Genomic DNA, 17,534 nt, shown 5'->3' with positions numbered 1-17,534 from the left:
CTCTGCAGGTAGGTGGTACACCACAGACAGGTTTCCCTTTAGAAGTGGAGAAAAGCAGAGCAGTTTTGCCTTACTATTGCCAAATAACGAAGTCTGTATTTTGATAGTATGGTCCTTTAATGTACATCAGTCCTTGATGGAGCTCCCTTTCTTTTCTTGTCCCCATTCCACCCTCCTCACCCAATCTATTGTGGAGGTCCATTACCTAAACCTCTGCTTTGTGCTCGCACTCTCTCCAATCCCAGAACATGATAGCATCGCCTGCTCAACCCTCCCCAAAGCAAATCACCTACTTTGCTTGAAGAGTTGTTCTCAAAGCTTTATCCTGGGAACTAATACCACTGCCAGAGCCCTGTATATGAAGGGAGGGAGAGAAGGAGTAAGGGAAATAACTGTTTTGGAGGCAGTCCCTTAATTATTTGCCCTGATGTTCCATCTTTCCCCAACCTGCTCCCTCCTCCTACACTTGCAAACTCTAGGCTGAGAGTTTCAGGAAAGAGGCCCTTCTAAGAATTCTCTGACTTGCAGCATAGAGCAGGAGCATCTATTTGGGGTTGTATTTTATTTTGTTCTGGTTTCTCAATCAATATCATTCCAACTGCTTTCTATTATCCTGAAATTCCTCAGATTTTCTGGTAGTAGAACAATAATGATAGCAGCTAACATTAATTCAACATTAGCTAAATGTAAAAACTCTAAGTGCTTTGCACATATTATCTCCCTTGATCCTAACAATAACTCTAGGAGGTAGGTACTAGTATCATCATCCTAATTTTACAGATGAGGAAATTGAGGCCAAAAAAAGAATAAGGAACTTGCTCAAAGTCACAAAGTTAGTTGGTAAATGGCAGAGCCTGGATTCAGACATAGGTAATCTAGCTTCAAAGCCTCCCTTTTCTGTTTTTCAATACAGTTATGACTTATTCTTTTTCTTATGTCTGTTTTGTCTTTTTCAATGCTATCTGAGAAGTATGGGAAGGTAAATGGGTGTGTTTGGGCCATCATTTTGTAATGGATACGCATTGTTTTCATTACACCAGTATTGTTTTCACACTACACTTTTAACTGGTAGAAATACTTTTAGAAAAGATGTAGGATCTAGTGAAGGAATCTAGTGATAGAAAATAAGCCCTTTGAAACTGTGTTCAATCAGAATCAGCAGACGTAATGTATAGGATTCCCAAAACGAGAGGCTTGAAAGCGGCAATTTCAAAAGTATAGATAAGTTTTAAAAAAAAAAATCTAAGGAAACACTACACAACAGCATTTTCAAGTTCTCAGCAACTCATTAATTTACTATCACCACCACCAGAGAGAAGTTGAGAACGTACTAAAATTTTAGTCCCATCCTACTCCCTGACAGTGGCCTTTTTAATAATTCAATTCAACTCAAATACATATGATATACCTACTACATGCATTGTGCTACAAACTAGAGACAAAGACAATGAAAGGCACTGTCCTACTGTCCCTGCCCTTACAGAGCTTACAGTCTATGGGAGACATGGATAAGTAAACAAACAACTATAACTCAGTGTGATAAGTGCTATGATACAGAGGGTACCATCAGAACAAAGAAACAGGGCTTCCAAGGAGATTTCCCTGGAACAACTCTTAGACTGAGTGTTCAAGGATATACTATTATTCGTTTGGGGAGGTTAAACTGAATTTATCATCCTTTCTCTCAAATATCCCCCTCTATCCACCTATATAACAAGGGTAAAGAGCACAATGATCCACACAGAGAGCTGGAAGCTTTCTCGACTTTTCCTTCCTCCTCTTCAAATTAGTCATCAAGTCTCATCGAATTCCGCTTCCTTGTATTTCAAATCTATTCCCTACTCTCTATTCCTACTACAACTAGCATAGTTGCAGCCTCCATCATTTCTCACCTTGATAACTGTAATAACCTTATCACTGGTCTTTCAATTAAATCTCTTCACTAGTTTAAAAAACAAACTGATGCAGAAAACTCCTCTTGGGTGGTGCCCCATTTGATCTTAGTCCTCTCTAGCTTCTTCTCTCCACACTCTTTCCCACTATGCTGAACTTCCTACAGTTCTCAAAAGACCATGCTCTATTTTGCCTAACTGCCTTTACTCAAGTAGCTTGGTCCCCATGGTTTGAGATGTTCCAACCCTCTCTTGCTAACACCTACTCAGCCTTTAAGCACATCCCTTCTGAAAATTTTCAGCCATCCTGATGGCCAGTCCTCTCTCTCCGTCCTCCCCACAAGCTGAGTGAGGTACCTCTCCTGTGTGCTCCCAACACCATACTATCTCATCAGGACACTTATCACAAAGAATTGCACTCAAATTATTCTGTAATTATCTCTTTACTAATTCCCTATTATCTAGATCACTGAGCTAGCACAGTGCTGTTAACACAGGAGGCAATCAAGAAATACTAAGAGAATGAAAGAATGAACGAATGAACGAAGATAGTTAAGTCTGTGAAAGCTGATGAGATAACCAAAGGAGAAAATGGAGAGAAGGACAGAACACTGGAGCAATACCCACCTTTAGTGGGTAGTAAGAAAGAAGCTAGTGAAGGAAACAGAATGAACAATCAAAGAGGTAGGAAGAAATACATCTAGGATTATACAGTAAAGTAACCCAAAAGAAGAGAAAAATTTAAGAAGGTACAGGTGGTCGACAGCATCAAATACTACAAACAGGTCAAAGAAGGTGAGAACTAAGACAAGACCACTGATTTAGAGGCGGTCACTGGTGGTCTTGATATTGCTAATGCTGAGTTTACTCCCACCTCACTCTTCTCAGCACTCAGAGACCATATTCCTCAGCTATTGAGGCAAATCAGGGCTTACAAAATAACCAAAGATATGAAACTTACCTGTGCTAACCTCTTTTTTCCATGATTAAAAAATTAAAAAACAGGATATACAAAAGAAAATAAAATCCCACCATCCAGATATAATGTTATTTCACTATTTCCTTTGTTTTTTTATGTTTATATTTGTACAAAATTGATATTATATTGAATTCTATATCCTAATTAAACAATTTCTTAATTATACTTAAACTTAGTCGGCCCAAGTTAGCTTTCTCATTCTAAATCAATAAATTAGCATTGTAATTTATAAATAGAAAAAAGAAAAAAATGTTATAGAATTAAATGTGCCTGCTTGGCTGTGTGCACAATGGTTTTTCTGCCATATAGTACTAAAATTACCTCTTAATTTGTATCAGTAAAATTATTTGTGCTAAACAGTAGCACCCCACCCTATATATCTTGACTCATTTAGGTTAGAGTTTATTCTTTTCATGCTCTGGAGCTTGGCTGCTAAAATAGGTTAGGCACTAAATATAGAAACATCTATAGCAGCTGCAGGATTTTTTCCCAGTTTTGTTTTGTTTTTTAATAATCTCTTCAGTCAAAATTAAATACACTGACTTAAAAATAATTTAATAAGTCTAAATTACAACATTATGCATGCTTATCTGACCATTTGTTATATCTAGAAAAATAGTGTGAACTAGAGTTTTCAACCCTCTTCTGAGATGTTCTTTTTTCAGTCAGAGTATGTTTCAGTGGAAAAAATTAAAAATAGAAGGAATACAATATTTCTAAAAGTAAGAATTACTAGGTCAAAGGATGTGAACATTTTTAAGGCTTTTGATACATATTGCCAAACTGAATCCAGAAAGGCTGTGTTAAATTTACACTTCCTTCAACATATGAGCTTCATTTTCCTATACTCTTGCCAACACTAGGTATTCTTAATCTTTGCCAACCTAATAGATGAAAATAACATCTTATTTATTTAATCATGTTTATAACAATACTGAAAATAAATATTTCTTCCTATTTATTGATTTTTCTTTTTTATGAATCGATTATTCATGTTCTTTTACCTATTTTTCTAGTGGGCATTTGCTTTTAAACTATTGATTTATAAGAGCTCTTTATATATTCATGATATTAATCATTTGTTATAAATATTTCCCCCTTCTAATTTATCTTTTAATTTATGGTTTTTGACATGAGAAGTTTTTAATTTTACACAGTCATATAAATTAATCTTTATTTCTTCCTTGAAATTATATTTAGAAAATTCTTTCCCACACTCATACTTTATAAATTATTCACTCAAAGTTCTTTCTAATATGGTTACAGTGGAATAATACTGATAGCAGTGAGATGATTTATTTCTACCATCTAATTCACATTAACTGATTCTAACTCCCTAAAACTTATAATTACAATTTCAATAGTGGTCAATAGGAAACACAGGTTTAAAAATTAAGTTCTAGACTTTTCTTACTCCAATTTTAGCTGTTTAGACAATTTTTAAAAACCAGAGTTTTGAGTTTAGAAAATTCATTCCAAGTTCCCTTTAACCCATATGAAACACAGATCTCTTGCTAGTTATCACCCACCTCTCAAAAACCTGTTAGGGATCCTTATGATGGGACAGGACTGAATGAAGCGCCTCCTAACTGGGTCCCATCGTATTTTCTTCTTACCTGTTACCACAATTATCAGCAATAAGTCAGACACATACAACACATGGCAAATAATACATAGTTACTGTAGTTATAAAGACAGAAAAACAGGAAACAAAACAATACTTGAATACAGAAAGAAGTGATGTAAAGTAGCATTTAACCCTGTTTTGAAAGTCAAAACAAAATTAAATTAATATATAAGCAGTGATGAAGGTTTTCAACTCATCCCCAAAAGAATACAAACAATTATGTGCACCATTTTCCGGAATTCTGGTTCAACGGAACATGCATTCAGTAATCACCAATGCCATCTTGTGGCAAAAATTCACCAGGAGTTTTACAAACAGATTAGAAACTATGACATTTTTAAAAGTCAGCAAATGTCAAAAAAGGACTAAAATTAATTTGGCATAATGTAGGCTCCTGTTCTCTTCCAGGTTTGGTATTCTTTCATCAGTTATATGGTTAAGAGGATAAAGCAATGGGCACCATTCTTTAAATATGAAGTAACCTGACCTTGCTATAATTAAAGTTTTATGGTAGCAACCAAATAAAACAAACATTTAATATCTTGGCACCTCCACTGGGGGGTAGGAATAAAGGAAATTCATCTGCTTTCCCAGGAAGCAAATTAGCTCCACATTAACCCCTATTAAAACTTGTTTTCTTAGAAGAAAAATGCAAAGCATTATACAACTGTTAAATGGGATAATTTTGGCCCTTCCCAAAGTTTTGATAGTTTCCAAAGACAGCTCTTATTGGCAATAAAAACAATTAACATTTGTATAGAGTTTAAAGTTTACAAAGAGCTTCCACACATATTACCTCATCTGATCCTCACAACAATCCTATATGGATTCAACAGTCATTTCATTAAGCACCTGCTATGCGGTGAGCCCTAGGCTAGACTCTGGGGTAGCGAATGAAGGATATGACTCCTACCCTCAGGAGCTCACGGTCTTGTGAGGAAGGCAGATGTCTAAGCAAATAATTACATTACAGTGAAGTAATTGCTATTACATGGGCTAGGAAAACATTTTGCGGAAAATACTATCATCTTAATTTTACAAGTAAGGAAGCTAAAGGAAAATTAAATGACTTAATGCCAGAGCCAGCATTCAAGCCTGGGCCATCTGACCGTAAAATCTGCCTTTTTTCCACTACATCACACTTACTCTGTCTCAAATTCCTTAGAAAGCATATAGTTTTTGGTTTGGGCAATTGGAAACATATTTAGATGTTCATCAGCAAGATCTAGTTTGTTTACATAGAGATACACAATGAAATGGCATTACCTGCACACGTGTACTTAACATCGTGAAGAAGACAGACTCGTGGGTAAGGGGAAAAATTATTTTGCAAAAGGGTTTATCTTTTTAATCCTCTAAGTCTTTTAAATCAGTAGTTTCCAAATATTAGTCTACAGAACACTGCTAGGCTAAGGTGAAGATTCACCAGTCCAACACAAAATGAGAAAAATATGCACAAAGCAATGACTTTTTTAAAAAGCTAAGATGTTCCATCTAAAGGCCTGTCCTTTTTTCAGAGATTAGAAACCTTTTGTTATTAAGTATTCTTTATTTTATGAGATGAAAGTGATAGGAAATGGTAGTTGGTTTTGTTTTTTAATACTCTTTCTTGGAAAAATAGAAAATTTGCAAGCCTATATGTATCCCCCAAATATACATACTTTTAAATTTAAGGTTTATGACATCCAAAAGTCTGGAGAACCACAGCTTTAAATCAATACAATATTGTTGATGACTCATAGGTCCAACATTGTAAATGACACTGTCAAAGGATACATATGATGTATAAGAAACTTCCCTTGCCCTCAAGAAGCTTATATTCTAATTTGGGAGACAAGACAGACACATAAACAATTAGATTGCAATACAAGACAGAATATAACAAGTGATTAGCTTAACATTTGACATTTTTATGTATCAAAAGCATTAAAATGTACATACCCTTTGACCCAGCTATTCCACTTCTAGGAATTTATTCCTAAAGAAACAATCATAGTTGCATGGCAAGATGTATGGACACAGATCCTCACTATGATATTATTTATAACGGTAAAAAATTAGAAACACTTTCAATGTCCAATGATAGGGAGATTAAGTAAGTATGCTAAATAAACATACTTAAATACATTCACATTCTACGCACTACTAAAAAGTATATACAGTCATGTGTTGAATACATTCACATTCTATGCACTACTAAAAAGTATATACAGTCATGCGTCGCTTAACGACAGGGATACATTCTGAGAAATGCATTGTTAGGCAATTTCGTCATCATGCGAACATCATAGAGTGTACTGAAGGGGAATGAAATGTGCCACCCCAAAATGTGTCTCTTTAACACGAGGATTATTTTACGCTGATTATTTTTAAAAGACAAAGTTTTTCTTGCTACCCTCGCCTTAACTGCCTAAAAGAATTCAGATAAAAAAACGTGCCTCAGGAAGCAAGCTATCACCTTAGCATAACACGAACTAGGTGGTTGACAGGCAGGAACCTAGAAAAGCCTGTTTGTTGGGCTCCCCTCTGAGTTATTCTGTTTCTGTGTGGCCAAACAAACACTTGTTGTCCAAACATTTGCTCCGTTTCACCTACCTGTGAATTTCCTTCCTTTCCTTTGAAGTCCCTGACTCTCCCCACCCCCAACATCTTCTTTTGTCTTTAGCTGAGGATGGTATTTAAGGCGAGGGCTTCAGCCATTTTGGTGAGTTACTCAGTTTTCCTGGGTTTCTCCCAAATATACATGTTATTAAACTTTAATTCACTTTTCTCCCATTGTCTCATGTCAATTTAATTCTTAGACCAGCCAGAAGAACCTTGAAAGGTAGACAAAAATTTCTTCCTCCCCTACAGTACTTACAGAAAACTAGATGGTATAGCCTACTACACACCTATGCTATTTGGTACTAATCTTTATGGGACCACCATGGCGTATGTGGTCTATCATTGACCGAAACGTCATTATGCGGTGCATGACTGTACAAGAATATTTACCAACGTGAGAAAACATTCACAGTATATTGCAAATAAAAAATACAAAGTACAAAATAGTACTAGAGTATGAGACCACATTAATAAAGAAAAGGTTTTGTATATATTCATGAAAAATACAGTAAGGATATACATCAAATTTGAATTATGGTTATCTTTGGGTGGCTATTATGAGTGATTTTTGTTTTTTTCTCCTTAGTGCTGGTCTTTACTTTCCAAGCTTTCTCATTGAACACACATTACTTTTGGACTGAAAGAAAAAGAATACCACATTACTTTAATTTTTTTTAAAGATATGATTAAAAAATACTGTAAAGAAACATACCAAAGTGTTAACAGTGGTTATGACTGGGGTTCAGGGTTATTACCCTTTTTATTTTATCCAAAAATTCTATGACATATATTATTTTATAATGGAAAAATATAAAACAAATTTAGAATAACACTGAGGGAATAACATTGAAAATTACTGAACCAAAGTTGTAATCAAAAGTCCTTTTTGACGTTTTCTCAGAGCCCTGTCAAACATCTTTGGCCTGTTTCTGTCTCAGTAGCCAATGTAAGTCTGTCATTGGCATAGGCGAATGTTGACTCTACAGAGGTTATTCACACAAGGTGGTCACTGACTTCAGAACCCATGTTTTCTTTCTTTACCCAAAGAGCAGAAAAAAAGAGAAACCAGCAACATAGCAAATACATGTCTTTCCAATTTCATGTAAATATATTCCTGGCCTGAAATTTTGTTCATTGAAGCTTAATTTTTATATATTTGAACTGCCAATCTTCACGTGATTGCTTCTACTCTTCAAAACAAAAACAAAAAACAATTTCTTCAACCATTTCATCATTATTTTTTTTCTAGCTTTTTAAATTTTTCTCCTTTTTATTAAATTTATTTCACTACAAATATGACATAGCCATTGACTGAATTGAGATGACGAACTGAGCACACTACAAGCAAGCTCCCCTTCCCCCCAAGCCCCACAAATAACACAAAAGCCATTTTTTAAAAAATCCATAATCAAAAGAAAGCAAGAAATGTCCTTAGTGGACTAAAACTATGAGGAATCACTGAAAGATGAAGAGCTGACAGAATCAGCTTAAAAAGGAAATCAGGGGCTGGCCCCGTGGCGTAGCAGTTAAGTGCACGCGCTCTGCTGCTGGCCGCCCAGGTTCGGATCCCGGGTGCACACCGATGCACTGCATGTCAGGCCGTGTTGTGGCGGCGTCCCATATAAAGTGGAGGAAGATGGGCACAGATGTTAGCCCAGGGCCGGTCTTCCTCGGCAAAAAAGAGGAGGATTGGCATGGATGTTAGCTCAGGGGTGATCTTCCCCACAAAAAAAAAAAAAAAAGGGAAATCACAGTCCTATAGGCCCAGAGTAGAGGGCTATTGCAAGTGGTTGGAGCAGCCCTCAGAGTAAACTAAGCCCAGAGGTGAAAGGCAGCAAGTAGAACTGAAAACAATTTACAGAATTTGCAACATGACTGGCTACGGGGTAGCCCAGAAGCTATAAAGCAGGTCAACCTTTCCCACCTATTTTCCTCTCTGGATCAACCATTATAGAATAGAGGTAGTTGCTCCCAGATGGGAGCACTGGCATCAAACAAAAAAGGTGTCACTCCCAAGGTAGGAATAATGAGTTTAAACACTTGGGATCTGTAGGCCAGCCCCGTGGCTTAGTGGTTAAGTGCGCACGCTCAGCTACTGGCGGCCCGGGGTTCGGATCCCGGGCACGCACCGACGTACCACTTCTCCAGCCATGCTGAGGCTGCATCCTACGTACAGCAACTAGAAGGATGTGCACCTATGACATACAACTATCTACTGGGGCTTTGGGGAAAAAAAGGAGGAGGATTGGCAATAGATGTTACCTCAGAGCCAGTCTTCCTCAGCAAAGAAAAGAGGAGGATTAGCATGGATGTTAGCTCAAGGCTGATCTTCCTCACACACACACACAAAAAACACACTTGGGATCTGAGACAAGAGAGCCCTGGGTGGATATTAACCCCCAGGCAGAAGAGGGGACACACTAAAGAAGACTGGCAATTGGTACACTACATCTCATTGTACATTCCATCTCTACCCACAATCAGTGCAGACCCGCTGCAACAAACAGATGTTACACTCACAGGAAGGCTAACAAGGACTCTCAAATAAAGATGAAAGAGCGCAAAACCAAGACTCAAACATGAAAAAGAGGCATTGGTATGACAAACAGAAGAAGTTACACCCAAAGAAAGAGTTACCAAACTAAATAGAATAGGACCTTAGATTAAGTACAATTAATATCCGCAGAGATATGCAAGAGAGTAATATATTTATTAAAAAAGAAATCAATTGGAACTCTTAGAAATTAAATTTTGATCACTGAACTAAAAAACCTAATTAAGAACTGAAAAAATACAGTTAAAGAGCAAATTAAATTAGTAATCTGAAAGATAGAGCCAAGAAGCTCACCAGAACACAATACAGAAGGAAAAAGAAGTGGAAAGCATTTTAAAAAGTTAGGATATAAAAGAGAACTGAGAAATCTCTATCAAAATTCCAACTGCCTTTTTTTGCAGAAATGGACAAGCTAAGCCTAAACTTCATATGGAAATGCAAGGAACCCAGAAAACCAAAACCACCTTGAGAAAGAACTAAATTGGAAGACTCGCACTTTCTGATTTCAAAACATACTACAAAAATACAGTGTTCAAAACAGTGTAGTACTGGCAAAAGGATGGACAATGGAATAGAACTGAGAGTCCACAAGTAAACCCAAATATCTATGGTTAACTTTTGACAAGGGTGACAAGACTACTCAATGGGGAAAGAATAGTCTTTTCAACAGATGGTGCTGAGACAACTGGATATACTTTTAAACCTAGAACTCTATATCTCGTCAAACTCTCACTGAAATGTGAGAGTGAAATTAAAACATTTTTGAATGTACAAGGACACAAAAATTTTGCTTACCTCAGACTTCTGGTGAAAGAATTACTCAAAGACATATATGTGGAATAGAAAAAAATTAACCAGAGAATAAAAAACAAGGTACAAGAAAAGAGTAAGCAGAGAAATCAATAAAGCCTTTAAGTTTAAAAAAGTGCTAATTAGAAAAAAAAACACACAAAAGCTTACAACATTCAAAACTACAATTTCAGATGATATCAACAGGAATAACTGTGAGGGTAAGAAGAGGAGTTGGGAGAAGGGAAAGGTGATGAATGGCAAAGTCTCTGTCTTATTCAGAAGAAAGACATAGAAAGTGATTAATATAGATATCGATGGAAAATATAAATTTAAGTACTGCATAAAAAATTTAAGAATATTTGATGGCTTCACTCCAAACATTTACGGCAGATATAATACCTATTCTACACAAACGCTTTCAGGGAATAGAGAAACTCATTTATGAGACTAGTAGAACTCTATATCAAAATCTGATAAAGACATTAAAAATAATTATAGGTCAATTTCCCTTATAAATATAGGCACAAAAATTCTAAACAAAATATTACCAAATCAAATCAAAGTTATATAAAAAGGATAATACATCATGACCAATTGAAATTTATTCCAAGAATGTAAGGCTGATTTAACATTCAAAAATCAGTATAATTCACCACATAATAGAATAAGGAGAAAAACCATATGATCATCTCAATAAATGCAGAAAAAGCATTTGACAAAATTCAACAGCAAGCAAACTGGGAAAAAAAGAAACTTATGCTCACATAAAAACCTGTACACAAATGTTCATAGGAGCTTCATTCATAATAGCCAAAACCTGGAAACAATCTTCCAACAAATCAATGGTTAAACAAACTGTGGTACATCCATATCATGGCATACTACACAGTATCAATGAACTATTGACATGTGCAACAACTTATGGCTCTCAAGGGAATTATGCTGAATAAAAAAAGCCATTGTCAAAAGGTTACATACTGTATTATTCAATTTACATAACATTCTTGAAATGGCAAAATTATAGAGATGGAGAACAGATTAGAGGTTGCCAGGGGAAGTGGCTGTGGCTAAAAAAGGGTAACATGAGGAAGCTTTGTGATAGATCTGTTCTATATCTTGACTAGGTGGTCACACAAATCTACACATGTAATAAAATTGCATAGAATTAAATATAAACACACACACACACACACACACACACACAAATGAATGTATGTAAAACTAATGAAATCTGAGGAAGGTCAGTGGATGGTATTAACGTCGATTTCCTGGTTGTATTATTGTATAACAGTAACAAGATGTTGTCACTCGGAGAAAATGCATGAAGAGTATATAGATCTCTCTGTACTATTTCTTACAATTGCATGTGAATCTACAATACCTCAAAATAAAAAGTATGAAAAATTAAATAGATAAAAACCAAAATGCAGAAAAAACATTATACTGACATGGGGCAGATTACGTTCAAAGTGATATATGTGAAACAATTATAAATATTTTAATAATAAGAACTATTGATAGAGAACACGATATAAAAATTCTGATTTAGGTGGCTGAGCCATGTGGTATTGGCCTACTGCTTTATACAACGCAGTATCTATAAAGAACTTCAAAAGAGAAGCAAATTAATACTGTATTCAGAATCACTGCGTTGATTCTGAATCAATACAGTTGTGCAGACTGCTTACTGCATAAGAGCTCCAGGCCAAGTGGCTAGGTAGAGGCTAAAATCCAGCCTGCACTCTACTCCTCAATGCACCTATAGGACTACGTCTACCGGAAAGAGGCATTTTTTAAAAATTTGCACAATGGCACACTTTGGGCCAGCAGTGACCCACTTGCTAAGTAAATGGTTTTCTTTTAAACATAGGAAAAATAACATTTATTGAGTATCTACTCTATTCCTAGCACTTATATATAGTCATTTTTAAATTCTGTCTTTTGCCTTTCAAAACAAGAAGATCTGAACCCATATTTTAGTTCTGTTGCGCTGCTTGGGTATAGAGTATTCCTTAGAAAGCTTCAGTTCTGTCTCAAATCCTTTTTGAAACAAAGTGGTATATAAATTAATAGAAACTAAAATATGAATTACAGTGCAATGGACTGTGTTATGGTTTAATTAGTCATAGCATTATACATATATATGTTTGTGCATGTGCGTGTATGAAAACAACTGCACTTTAATATCAACACTGTTCCAAGAACTCATTTAATCCTCACCACAAGTCTATGAGATAGACGCTATTATGATTTCCAATTTATAGACGAGGAAACTAAGACACAGTGAGATTAAGTAATTTGCCCAAGCTCACTTAGCTAAGCAAATGAAAAATCTGGGATTCAAACCCATGTGGTCTGGATCCAAATCACTCTTAACCACTCCACAATAATGTTCTTTGTCACAATTTGACACCTGAAAAAGTGTGCCTAATAGAGGCACTTGATAAATAGTTAGTAAATGAATGAATGAATGAATACTAAGGCAGTGATTCTCAACCAGAGGTACACTCTCCCAATACCCCCCCCCACTTGCTCTCCTCTCTCTGAAGATTTTGGTTTTATGCCCTATTATACCACCATATTGCTATAAAAATCATAGTAATCATTGTAACTAACGGAATAACTGTAATATTTCCCATCTCTTAGGTTTTTAGGAGTCAAAAAAAGAACTGTGCTGGCAACTAGAACATACACTCTGATTCTTTTAAGGGCCTTCAAGCTAGGGTGTGAGCAGCTGTTGACTACTTACTGGCTTCTACTGTACTTCCCTAACACACACACAGGAAATGTATCTGTAGGGAGTTACAACACTGAGGCAAAAGCAGCTATTTGCAGCAGCTATAACTTATCAGGGACATTATATCTTCTGTTTTCAATCACATTCCACAGTTTATTTATTTATTCATTCACTTATTTATTTTAAACATTCTATTTTCATACACACATCTCTGTTTATAACCCAACTCAAATATTTTTGGCACTAAAAGAAGAATAAATGGTAAATGAATGAAAATTGCTGGTTCTCGCCTTCTCTGTTGCTTGCCATTTCTGTTGTTCATTAAAACATGTTCATTTTCCCTGCCATGCTTCATTTTTCTGTTTTATTTCACTTTAATCTCTTATTTTTTCCGACATTTGTAGCAAAAAGTAGGCCTATTATAGACTTTTCAAATCTTAAGCTGCTCTTTGTCATTTGGTTTATATTATTAGTGATAGTTATAGTAATTCAAGTATTACTTTACTGAAAAAATAGCCTTGTTGGTTGAAAAGTTTTGTCTTTGGGGGAGAGAGGGAGCACAGGAGGAGTTGTATCAGGCTCAAACTGTTCCGAAAGGTAGATTTGATATTGAAACCAGTGTTCATAAATTACTGAATTCTAAGCTATACCCGCCTCCCTTAGAAACAGTAAAACCAAAATAGGCTAAAGATTTTACAGATTAAAAATTAATCAAAAAGTATTACAATTCGTAAACCTGTGTTAGATTAAAACATTAAATCTGAATCTAACAAACAAAACTCCTGAGAACTGTTCTGATTTTAAAATAGCATCATCACATTCTTAATGTTTATGAATGGCTGCTGAGACTTTAAAATTTTTAAATAAAAACTCCACCCTCTTGGACCAGTTTAATCTTTTGATAGGAAGAATTAACTATACACCATAAACTATATGTATACTGGATGGTCTCTAAAGCTCTAAAAATTCTACAATTCTCAATGTAATCAGAAATGCTCTAAGAATCTTAGAACTTACCTGGTGCAATGGTTCCTGAGATGCTGGACTAGCTGGCTCACTGCAAGCTTATTAAAAATAATAATAGTAAAAATAAACACAAAAACAAAAAGAAGATTACCAGGTCCATCCCAGTAGGTCTGGTATACTAACTTTGGTGAGGAATCAGGTTCCACTGAGACTAATAAAATTACTGGCTCTCTTTCCAGAACAATGCACATATACTCACAATTTTACATATGATATAATCCCCTGAAGACCATCCACAGACTCATGAATTGATGGACCCAGGTTAACAAAAAAAACAGAATGTTATAATTGTTTTCAAAAGGGTAATTAAATGGAAGAAGGAATAGATTTATTCCATATTCTACCAGAAGATACAACTGGGAGAAACTCATAAAAATTGCAGCTGAATTTAAGGCAACTCTTCGTGATAATTAGAGCCAACAAATAATCTGATAGCTCTCTCCACAAAGTGACGGGCAGCCCATTCATCTAAGAAGTTAAAGATCTCTTTAAAACAGAGGTTAAAAAAAAAAAAAGATTAGAACTATTGAAGAAAGGACTCCCACACTGGGTAGAAGAGAGGGCAAAATGATTTCCAAGGTCTTTTTCAATTTTAACATTTTATGATTCTAAGAAGTTTTAGAAGAGAGGAAAAAGGAAAAGGATAAAAAGTTAATTTAAACATTTTTTTTTTACTGCTTATAGGTTGTTTTCTGTGTTTAAGACTTGGGAAAAAAAAAAAACAACCTTCATTTGTACTCTATGTGTATCTGTGTCAATGTGCCTGTCCTGAAATGTACACTATAGCCGGAGGATCTGTTTTTCTTAATTCAGTATCACCTCCTTCCTTTTTATCTCCAGCAAAACTTCACCTTTTTAAAAAATGAGTATAGAATACAACCTACAACCCTAGAAAATAATCCAATCAGTTTCTTTATTAAGAACTACATATTTGAATCCTAATCATACTGAAATAAAAATTTATAGTAAAAACCACTCAAGAGTCAGACTACCTTATTTGGTCTTTTCTTGCTTCTGGATTTCTTGCACTCTAACTTGTGTACCCAGAGAATAACCTCTTTCCCCAAAAACATCCTTGAGAGAGAGAAAGAGGAAAAAAACCTATGTACTGGGTGAATATAGATGTAGGAGACTAAATATGAAAAACAGATTTGTAAATCAATACATTTTGGCAATGCCTAATGAAGTAAAATTTTGCAAATTCCCTCCTTTAAGGAGCACCAAAGATGGGTAGCTCTTTAGAGACACACAGCCCTCCCTATTTCTGCCAGTGAAACTCAGGAACTAAGCAGAAAGAAATCTACGAGTTAAATGATTGTATCCAGAAATGTCATTTGTTACTGTGGCTACTCATTCTGTTCCTTGATTAAAACCAGAAAAGTAATCAATTTTGAAAGCAAAAACACAACTGTTCTTTATGAACTCACTTTCCCTTCTCTCAGGTCACCATTTTCTGCTGGCAAATGCAATGTCTTCTAAGAAAATACCTAAACTTGACCAAAAGCAATAAAAACTTGGTTGGACTAAAGCTGGCAAAAAGAAACAAAATATTTACTAAATAACAAATTTTTAATGTCTGATATTTTAAAAACTGCTTTAAAAAGTCTAATATTTAAAAACAAGCTATTCTGAAAATTTGATAATAATCTTGTTATGTAACAAGCAGAGTCAATAAAAATATCTTAAATACAAAACTAAAAAGTGTCAGATACGAATACTGCCAAATTAGACATGATTTCCACTAAGACATCTGCATGAAGCATTATACTCAGAAACAACAGCTATTTCTTTACTCAGAAATAAAAATTTCAAAAGATAAGATTTCACAAGAACATTGAAGCATTTTTTTCTATAAATGCACAGATAAGTTTTGGACTTAACACACACAAACACACAAACATGATTCAGGAATACGAAATTTCTAATGTGCACTCCAAACTGGGTACTTTAGAGAGACATAATATATTTAACTTTAAATATATGTGCATATACAAAACAAAACTTTGAAAAAACCATTCAGGGAGAGAAACAACTTAAAGCTACATCAGGGGCTGGTCCCGTGGCTTAGCGGTTAAGTGCGCGTGCTCTGCTACTGGCGACCCGGGTTCGGATCCTGGGCGTGCACCAACGCACCGCTTCTCTGGCCATGCTGAGGCCGTGTCCCACATACAGCAACTAGAAGGATGGGCAACTATGACATACAACTATCTACTGGGGCTTTGGGGAAAAAAAGGAGGAGGATTGGCAATAGATGTTAGCTCAGAGCCGGTCTTCCTCAGCAAAAAGAGGAGGATTAGCATGGATGTTAGCTCAGGGCTGATCTTCCTCACACACACAAAAAAAGCTACATCAGTATTTTTTCGGCTCAATTACGATTTTGTTTTATGTGACACCAAGATGTTTGTGGTTAGTGTTAGTTTGATCAATTACACATCTGATTCAAATTAACTGAGTTGACAGTTTGTTGATGAAACCACATGGCCGGAGCTACTGTGGGTAAGAAGAGAAACAACTCAAAAAAACCACACCATTCAACTCCAAAGACTATTTATGTCATTATTCTTGATAGTCATCATCCTTCTAATTTCACTATCTAGTCTTATAGACAACTCAATGATCACATCTTAGATAAAGCTTGGAGCAAATTCACTGACAGTATCGCAAATATAAAAAGCAAGAGCATGAGATCAGGCTAAATCCTAAATGCAGCAGGAAGCCACTGAAGGATTTTGACCCAGGAAGCAATAATCACAGTCACGCTTTGGGAAGATTAATCTTGTTTCAGTATATAGGAAAAGACTAAAAAAACAAAAATAGGAGGCCTTAAAAATAGTTCAGGGAGGGCCGGCCCCGTGGCTTAGCGGTTGAGTGCGTGCACTCTGCTGCTGGCGGCCCAGGTTCGGATCCCGGGCACACACCAACGGACCGCTTCTCCGGCCATGCTGAGGCCGTGTCCCACATACATCAACTAGAAGGATGTGCAGCTATGACATACAACTATCTACTGGGGCTTTGGGGGGAAAAACATAAATAAATAAAATCTTTAAAAAAGAAAAAAAAAATAGTTCAGGGAGAATAAACAAAGTGAACCTTAAAAAGTATACAGGCTATTAAAAATTAGGCTGTATTTCAAAATTCTAAATTTATATGTCAGTTTGTGATGTGAAATTCTGAATATATTTTCCCCCTTTATAAACTGTTAACAGGTCCCTAGGTCAGCCCACAAAAGCCTACTCTACCCACCGTAACTATAGTACTGTAGTAACAGTAGTACAAAGTCCACCATTTTAGAACCTTATCTTACTCAAGTCCTCAGGCACATG

At 35.7% G+C, this 17,534-nt stretch overlaps 1 protein-coding gene across 3 annotated transcripts in view; it reads right to left on the bottom strand.

Annotated features, from left to right (window-relative positions):
- KLHDC10 (kelch domain containing 10) overlaps positions 1-17,534 on the bottom strand; it is a 56,045-nt gene that overhangs the window by 25,082 nt on the left and 13,429 nt on the right. Inside the window, exon 2 of one of the 3 annotated variants that reach the window (XM_058529930.1) lies at positions 4,401-4,487. The exons of the other annotated variants lie outside the window; for them this stretch is intronic. Within the exon in view, the coding sequence (XP_058385913.1) occupies positions 4,401-4,487 (87 nt within the window). The remainder of the gene's footprint in view (positions 1-4,400; positions 4,488-17,534) is intronic. 3 annotated transcript variants of the gene reach the window in all.

This window comes from Diceros bicornis, chromosome 3 (genome assembly GCF_020826845.1).
Source record: "Diceros bicornis minor isolate mBicDic1 chromosome 3, mDicBic1.mat.cur, whole genome shotgun sequence".
NCBI lineage: Eukaryota > Metazoa > Chordata > Mammalia > Perissodactyla > Rhinocerotidae > Diceros > Diceros bicornis.
Note: the sequence above shows the minus strand (reverse complement) of the source record. Positions and strands in the feature narration are given on the sequence as shown.